This window comes from Cibotium barometz, chromosome 58 (genome assembly GCF_041138505.1).
Source record: "Cibotium barometz isolate CiBa-2024 chromosome 58, ASM4113850v1, whole genome shotgun sequence".
NCBI classification, from domain to species: Eukaryota; Viridiplantae; Streptophyta; class Polypodiopsida; order Cyatheales; family Cibotiaceae; genus Cibotium; species Cibotium barometz.
The window spans coordinates 15,119,643-15,127,755 of NC_141103.1; the positions used below are offsets into that span (position 1 = coordinate 15,119,643).

General features: G+C 41.6%; 1 protein-coding gene across 1 annotated transcript; it reads left to right on the top strand.

Moving 5' to 3' along the window:
• The first annotated feature begins 3,501 nt into the window (after positions 1-3,501).
• On the top strand, positions 3,502-6,141 carry LOC147605947 (phenylalanine ammonia-lyase-like). Its single transcript, XM_086792449.1, has 2 exons — positions 3,502-5,414; positions 5,508-6,141. Exons 1-2 carry the CDS (start codon positions 3,696-3,698, stop codon positions 5,961-5,963), a joined length of 2,175 nt encoding a protein of 724 aa, XP_086648575.1. The 5' UTR covers positions 3,502-3,695; the 3' UTR covers positions 5,964-6,141.
• Positions 6,142-8,113: the final 1,972 nt, after the last annotated feature.

Consider the following 8,113-nt stretch of genomic DNA (forward strand, 5'->3'; position numbering starts at 1 on the left):
CCAAAATCAAACAAAGACACTTTGATCTGATACTCCTCTTTGGATGTCTACGAAAACCTTACAACATGAGAACCAGCCCCGAAATGTGCCTAAAATGTGTCTGAAAATGCCCCAAAACATAAAAAAATATGTTAACATAGCTAACGAGGCACCATAGGGTATACCTTCTCCACCTAAGAGGATAGCTCAATCTGATACAATCAAAAGAGCAACTCGAGGAGAAGATGAATATGGGATGAGGGCCAAGAGAACCTACTCCGATACTAATAGTTAGAGTGGAGACAAAGATAGCAATACACACATAGATGTAGCAAGCAAGGAGAGATAGAGAGAAGCACCACACCTAAAGTAGATTGATGAGATTTAGTGAAGTACAAGGGAAGTGTCATGATAAGGTCACTTACACACACTCATAAGAGTGTGTAGATATATATGCTTGGGGGGGAAAACCTCCTAAAGAGGGAAAATGTGCCTCGACCTATTATTAGCCTACATTCACACATCACTACCAAATTGATATATCCCCTTAGATATTTTATTGAAAATAAATGTGACCCCTTAGGGCAAGAAACAAATGCTTTAGCCACATGAAGGGACTAGTAAGTCATCATGTATGTGTAACACAAAGTCACACTTTAGTGGAAGGAGGTGGTTTTTTAATAATTAAAGGACGTACATGATATACATGCAACAATGGATAATCAAAGGACTTATATGTTGTATACATGCAAGAGATGATTATATAATTAATTATTTAATGTAATTAATATATGTGAATTAATAGAGAGAGGTTTTCAACACAAATTTCTAACATGTATACTTACAAAAGGGGAGTAAAAAATTGTGTTAAACAAAATTTTATAATTTTAAAAAAATGGGGTATTTTATATATATGCATGCATGCACATACATGCTATATGGGTTTTTACAAGGAAACTCCCCCTAATACAAGAGGTGGATGGATCGTGAAAATGTGTGGAAGGATAAGACCATTGAGAGAAATTCCATCCTTATTGTCAAATTATGACTATCAAATAACTCATTGTTCAACCTAACAATTTTCTAGGTTATTAACAAGTTATACTATTCATTTTTTCAAAAATAAATATTAAAGGCTCATGAAATGGAAAATTGTACATCAATTATGAGGTAGAGATAGAGGTTGATGGAAACATACATACCACCCTTCCAAACATTTACTTGTTAAGGCAACAATGAGCCCCACAAATGAGCCACCCGAATAATTGGTGTGCATCCTACAAAATTGAAGAATGAATGAGCCTCAATGAATGAGCTACATAAGTGAGATGCTTAAATGGCTGGAGTGCATCCTCCATAACTAAAGAATGAATGAGTCTCAATATCTAATATTCATGCCTATAATAGCCAATGTCCCTTGTTTAGAGAGGTTGATGCTTGTGAGGAGTTAAATTATATCGTACTATTGTCATTGTACATTTGTTGTAGAAGAGGTGGACCCATATTGTATAGTCATTGTCAAAGAAGGTGGAGAGAATCAATCAAGTTGTCATTGATTAATGACATACAATGTGTGGGTGTTATGATTGTGCATGAGATGCACATGACTACGTGAATCTTCTACTACAATGAGGGTGTCTTTCAAGAGGTTTTAAATCCACAACCTCCTTATGAGATTTATGAGCTCTAACAACTCAAGTATAAATGCCTACTTAATAGCAAGCTTAAGAGTTGTGTCTTTATTAGTTTAAAATACTAAGTGTTATGTCTTAATAGAAAATTAAGCTCAACATCGATAATATGCAAGCACATACAAAGAAAGGCCTTTATTTGTTTTGTTGTTTTCTTATCCTTTCCTAAAACTTTCACATAAACACACATGCTCACGCACATAGAGGTACATGTGCACACACACACACACACACACACACACACACACACACACACACACACACACACACACACATCTAGACACATATGCATCATCATCAAAGAGTTGCTTATCTTGTATTTTGATATGAGATTACACAAAGTAGCTTTACATGTCGTAAAACTAGAAAAGGAACCCATTTCAAATTAGTTCAAATCATGCCCCCCCACCTTATTTAACCCCTTTCTAATTTGAAAGCCCCTTTCAAATCTTAATAAAACAAGCCTCAAAGATCTTACATTGATATGAGATTACACACGTAGCTTTACAAATAATAAAACTAGAAAAGAAGCTCATTTTGAATTAGCATAAATCATGGCCACATTGTTTAGTCCCTTTGCCCCTTTTAAATCTTAATAAAATAAAGGCTCAAAGCATTTTGATTTACAAATAAACATCTAGCTTTCCATTTTTTTTAAATATTGACAATAGAGATTTTTCACCACTTAATACCAAAATGGCTCACCAGTGTTGGCTAAGGGAAAGAAAGCCTTCAAAAACCCCAAGACTTTGATGTTCTAAGTGAGCTCAACATCCCTCAAATGCAAGGTTTGCATTGTGTGCTAACAAACTCATTAAAAAGTAATCTCATGTTATCTAGATATTGAAGGGACCTTCGTTTGTGAGTAAGAGAGTGTGTCAACTACTATCAAGTTATCCTAAGTCTAGTTTAAAAAGTAAAAGTACAATAGGGTCATGTATCAAGTTATGGTAAGTCTAGTTTAAAAAGGAAAAGTACAATAGGGTCATGTGATTCGAATTTTGCAAGCGATGTTGAGAAGCTTCATTGGTAGAAAATTGGACATAGTCATGTAAAACTTGTTATTTCTTTGTCCTACCCTCCGAGACTGTTAAAAAGGCTGTGGTATAAAGCCTTTGATAGCTCATGCAATGTAGCTTTTAGGCCCAAAGTACATGTTTTAGACCCACTTTAGGCCTTGATAGAAGGCCCAAAGTACATGTTTTAGACCCACTTTAGGCCTTGATAGAAGGCCCAAGGTGTGAACCAATGAAAGGTTATATGCTAGACAAATCATCCAAGGATTGACATGTGAATAGGGTGTAAGATTCAATGCTTTTGTGTGTTGAAGACGTGGTCATATGGGGAGGTTTGGCCAAGAAATGCATGGGAAGTGGAAGAGAAGGGGTGAGAAGTCAATATAAACAAGGTGAGAGTGTGATACAAACACTTGTTCTAAGCCGGCAAAATGAACGTGGAAGAACGAGCTGATAATAAAGGGAAGTAAATTATAGTAAGAAAAATAGTATATGAGAGAGAGTGTGTGTGTGTGTGAGAGAGAGAGAGAGAGAGAGAGAGAGAGTGTGTGTGTGTGTGAGAGAGAGATAGAGAGAGAGAGGGAGAGAGAGAGAGAGAGAGAGAGAGGGGCATGTGCGGGTGGCATGTGCGCGTGTGATAACACAAGTTTTAAGCCGGCAAAATCAACGTGCATCACGTACGCGTTGCCCATGCAAAGGATGATGAGCTTCTCGCCCTTGATGGAGCGCGAAAGCATTGTCCTCGTGAGTGTGTGTGTACTCGTCTCCGCCACCACCCATGCTTTGCATTATATGCCCTTGAGAGCACTCGAGTTGATATACCTCGCACACGGCCCATGCACTGATGCGAGGTCGCGTACAGCATCGTCTTCCTGCATCTTGCTCATAGCTGCTCCCTTCTCTCACCCTATCGATTCTGGGTTTCTCTTCGCTCTGATCTACCTTCGCATTGCTCTCCTCCTGCTCTTGAGCGGTTGCTGATACTACCCTTTTTCATAGATCCGTAGCTATGGTTGCCGGTGCAGACTTGGCTGCCCCCCATCCCCTCTGCAACAATCCTCGCCCCATCAAGGCCATCCGCCTCGATGGTGACCTCTCCCATGACCCCCTCAACTGGCTCCAGTCTGCCGCTGCCCTCCAAACTAGCTTCCTTGCAGACCTTACATCCATGGTCACCACCTTCTTTACTTCTGATGGTGTCAAACTAGAGGGCAAAACCCTAACTGTCGCAGAGGTCACTGCTGTGGCTAGAAGAAAAGAAATCAAGGTCAAGCTTGATGAAGAAGCTGCAAAAGATAGAGTAGATGAGAGCTCCAATTGGGTCCAGAACAAGATCATGAAAGGGTGTGATGTGTATGGTGTGACCACTGGCTATGGTGCCACCTCTCACCGGAGAACATCACAAGGTGTTGAGCTGCAAAAGGAGCTCATCCGATTCTTGAATTCTGGGATATTTGGCAAGAGTGAAGGTAATGTCCTCCCTGTAGAAGCCTCTAGGGCTGCAGTTTTGGTGAGAACCAATACACTGATGCAAGGCTATTCTGGTATCAGATGGGACATCCTTGCTGCCATTGAGAAGCTTTTGAATGCCAACATTACCCCCTTGCTGCCCCTGAGAGGGACCATCACTGCATCAGGAGACCTTGTCCCCCTCTCTTACCTTGCAGGGCTTGTCACAGGAAGGCCTAATTCTAAGGCAATCAATGCTGATGGCAAGGTAGTGAGCGCCATTGAAGCTTTAAAGAGTGTTGGTCTGGAGAAGCCCTTTGAATTGCAGCCTAAAGAAGGGCTTGCTATTGTGAATGGGACTGCAGTAGGGGCTGGCTTAGCTTCCATGGTTTGCTTTGATGCTCACGTTCTAGGTCTTCTAGCAGTTGTTACTTCTGCTATGTTTTGTGAGGTGATGAATGGGAAGCCTGAGTACACAGATCCTTTAACCCATAGGCTAAAGCACCACCCTGGCCAAATTGAAGCTGCTGCAATGATGGAACACATCCTCCATGGAAGCTCTTACATGAAAGCTGCTGCTAATCTCCATGGTGTTGATGCCCTCAAGAAACCTAAACAAGACCGCTATGCATTGAGAACATCCCCCCAATGGTTAGGCCCCCAGATTGAAGTGATTAGGTTTTGCACACAGCTAATCCAGCGCGAGATTAACTCTGTTAATGATAATCCCATCATTGATGTGGCTAGAGACCTTGCTCTCCATGGGGGTAATTTCCAAGGAACCCCCATTGGAACATCCATGGATAACCTTCGTCTTGCCATTGCAGCCATTGGAAAGCTTATGTTCGCTCAATTCTCTGAGCTTGTTAATGATTTCTACAACAATGGGCTGCCATCTAATCTTAGTGCAGGGCCAAATCCTAGCTTAGATTATGGGCTGAAGGGTGGGGAAATTGCCATGGCATCATACACATCTGAGCTAGAGTACCTTGCTAATCCTGTCACTAATCATGTGCAGAGTGCTGAGCAACATAATCAAGATGTGAACTCCCTGGGGTTGATCTCTGCACGCAAAACTGCAGAGGCGATTGAGGTTTTGAAGCTCATGAGTGCCACGTACCTGGTGGCTCTATGCCAGGCCATTGATTTGAGGCATCTGGAAGAGAACTTGCAGAGCGCAGTCAAGCGCGTGGTGTCACAGGTGGCCAAGAAGACACTCGCCACCGACAGCAATGGCATACTACTTCCTTCTAGATTCTGCGAGAAAGATCTCTTGCAGGTATTAATTAGTATTCCCGTCTCATCACTAATCAAACCTGCCAAGGCAAGTAAACTAGATTAACTGTATACTAACAGTGTGGAGTTATGGCAGGTGGTGGAGAGCGAGCACGTCTTCACGTATGCAGACGAGCCGACGAGCAGCGGGTATCCACTCATGCAGAAGCTGAGGCAAGTGCTGGTGGAGCATGCGCTCAAGAGCGCGCCCGCCCACGAGAGAGACGAGGCCACCTCCATACTGGCCCGGGTGCCGGCCTTCGAAGGAGCACTGAGAGCGCAGCTGCCCGCGGAGCTCGTCAACGTCCGGGCTTGCTACGACAAAGGCCTTCCCGGGCTCGTTCCCAACAAGATTGTGGAGTGCAGGTCGTTCCCCGTCTATGAATTTGTCCGGCAGAAGCTCGGCACCCAGCTTCTGGCAGGCACCCGCGATCGGTCGCCGGGGGAAGATTTCGAGACTGTTTTTGACGCCATCGTCGACGGACAAGTCATTCGCCCTCTCCTGCGCTGCTTGGACGGCTGGGATGGCACTCCTTCCTCCGTCGCATGTTGAAGCTATGGGGTTCACTCTTCTTATATTAATAATCTCTTGATTGTGATTATCATATGTGTTTATTTTATTTGGGCATTTAGGCTTGATCCATGATTTACGCAAATGCGTTCTTATTATAATTTAATCATATTTGTTGTGAACCTTTGATTTTTAGTACAACTCCCATCATCTTATTCTAGACGGGTCTTTTTGTATGTAGCAAGTGGTAGGTCCTTGGTCACTTTTCCTTGACAACATTTCTAATGTGAAAGAAAAGTAAAGATGTGCACAGAAAGAAGATTTTTTGAAATGAGTGCTCGTCTTCTATTTGACCTTTTCACACACACACACACACACACACATGCACACACCCCGCACACCCCTCACCCCTCTTCTCTCCACAAGGGTGTTAGTTAAGATGTATGTGTTTACCTCCTCACATTAGACAAAAGAATACATGCATGCATGACAGACGCTAAATTTTAGTGTTATTTTGTACAAATTCAATGTGTGAGACTCCGATGATTGAAAAGAGAGTTGACATGTAGGTCCTTCATTGGGTTGTTTTTCCAACTCAACATGAATGAGTTGATGATGATGAAGCCACGTGACATAAGTTCGTCCTCATTGCCGAATGAATAGACCAAGTGGCACGTGAAGTGAAGTTCATGGCCTCACATAAAGTGAAGCTTGGCTTACCTTATTAAGGTTTGATAACAACAAAGCGGCCTAACATATAAACAACCTTAGCCAATGAAAAGTTTATATCTATCTAACCCATGTGTCAATAGATGTTTGCTTACACTCCGAGCTATCTTTAGTAATTGACTTGATAAGAGGCATTTCTCCATTTATCATGGGCATCCAAGCAACACAGTTTAATTGTGAGGCCAAGATAACTCCACCATCATTATTCATCAGCCTAGATCTTAAATGGCATGGTCTAGTCAAAAGGGCTATGCTTTACTTTTGTCAATTTTCACTTGTTAAAGGTGTGTCCATGCCTAGCTTATATCAAGATCCATTTGACAAGAAGGTGCACAATTTGTTATTATGTTGCCACTAAGTTGTTAAACAGCATGTTGAAATATTGAGCTCAACTAGAATTACATGCATTGATGACCCACCTGGGTGATAGCTTTCGCACTTATGCCACATGCAAAAGGCTAGTGAGATGATAGGGATACGCTATGTGAAAGGCACATTTGAATTACTAGAGAATGGCATAGTTATAATGCTAGTTCATGTAGAGTTAGGTTTTCACTATAGACTGACCTTGTATGTTTTAGTAAGAGGTACTTTCCGTGATAGTATGTACTCTTATCTTTATGATGTACTAGATTGAGAGAAGAGGAGATAGAAAAAAGTTCAACCAACTATCTCTCTCTTGTGTCTTGCTCTCTCTAGTGTCTGTGTTTTTGCTTGCAAGGCCCAACTCAAGATCTCCGTCTCCCTCATATTCTCTTTATGGTATCAAAGCTCCGGTCCATACGAGAGTTGAGGAGGTAAGCAAGAGGTAATAATAAGCAAGCAAGGAAGCGGTACACAAAGAAGGGTATTCTCAATTAAAGCAAAGTTGCGGTCGAAATTTAATGCAAAAATTGAGATTTGTAGATGTCGGGGGATTTATGTGTATGTAATTGACGTACATTTAGTGGCATTACAACATGTTTACTGTCAGAATTTACAAGTTTGTAAAGTGAAGAAGTTAAAAGTGCTTACTTACTACAAGTAAAGATGTTTCATAGCTTATCCTAGATTGTGAGTGAGAAACTGGACAAGGGTAATAGCTTCTAGGCAAGGAGTTCAGGATGACCAATTTCCTTATATTGGGAGTTCATCATAGGTGATGAAAAGGAGCTAGTAATTATACTAAAGAAAATCCCACCTCACAATACTTGTAGGCATATAAATCATGGCATGAAAGAGTCAGAAAAGTGCTACATTGGTTGTTTATCAGTGTGATAGACTCTATGATTGTGCATATTAAATACATATGCACAAATGCCTAAGGAGGCTTGGGACACCTTGGTGAAGATATACATGCACGAATGCCTAAGGAGGCTTGGGACACCTTGGTGAAGATATACATGTACAAACACCCAAGCCCAGGAGATGCAGGTAAAGTAGGAGCTGCATAATGTGACCAGAGAGAAGTTGAGTATAAATGA

Excerpts from the sequence above, each read along its gene's own strand:
- LOC147605947 (XM_086792449.1), top strand. The coding sequence starts at position 3,696 with ATGGTTGCCGGTGCAGACTTGGCTGCCCCCCATCCCCTCTGCAACAAT. Across the intron at positions 5,415-5,507 it reads GCGAGAAAGATCTCTTGCAG|GTGGTGGAGAGCGAGCACGT; the intron begins GTATTAATTAGT and ends GAGTTATGGCAG.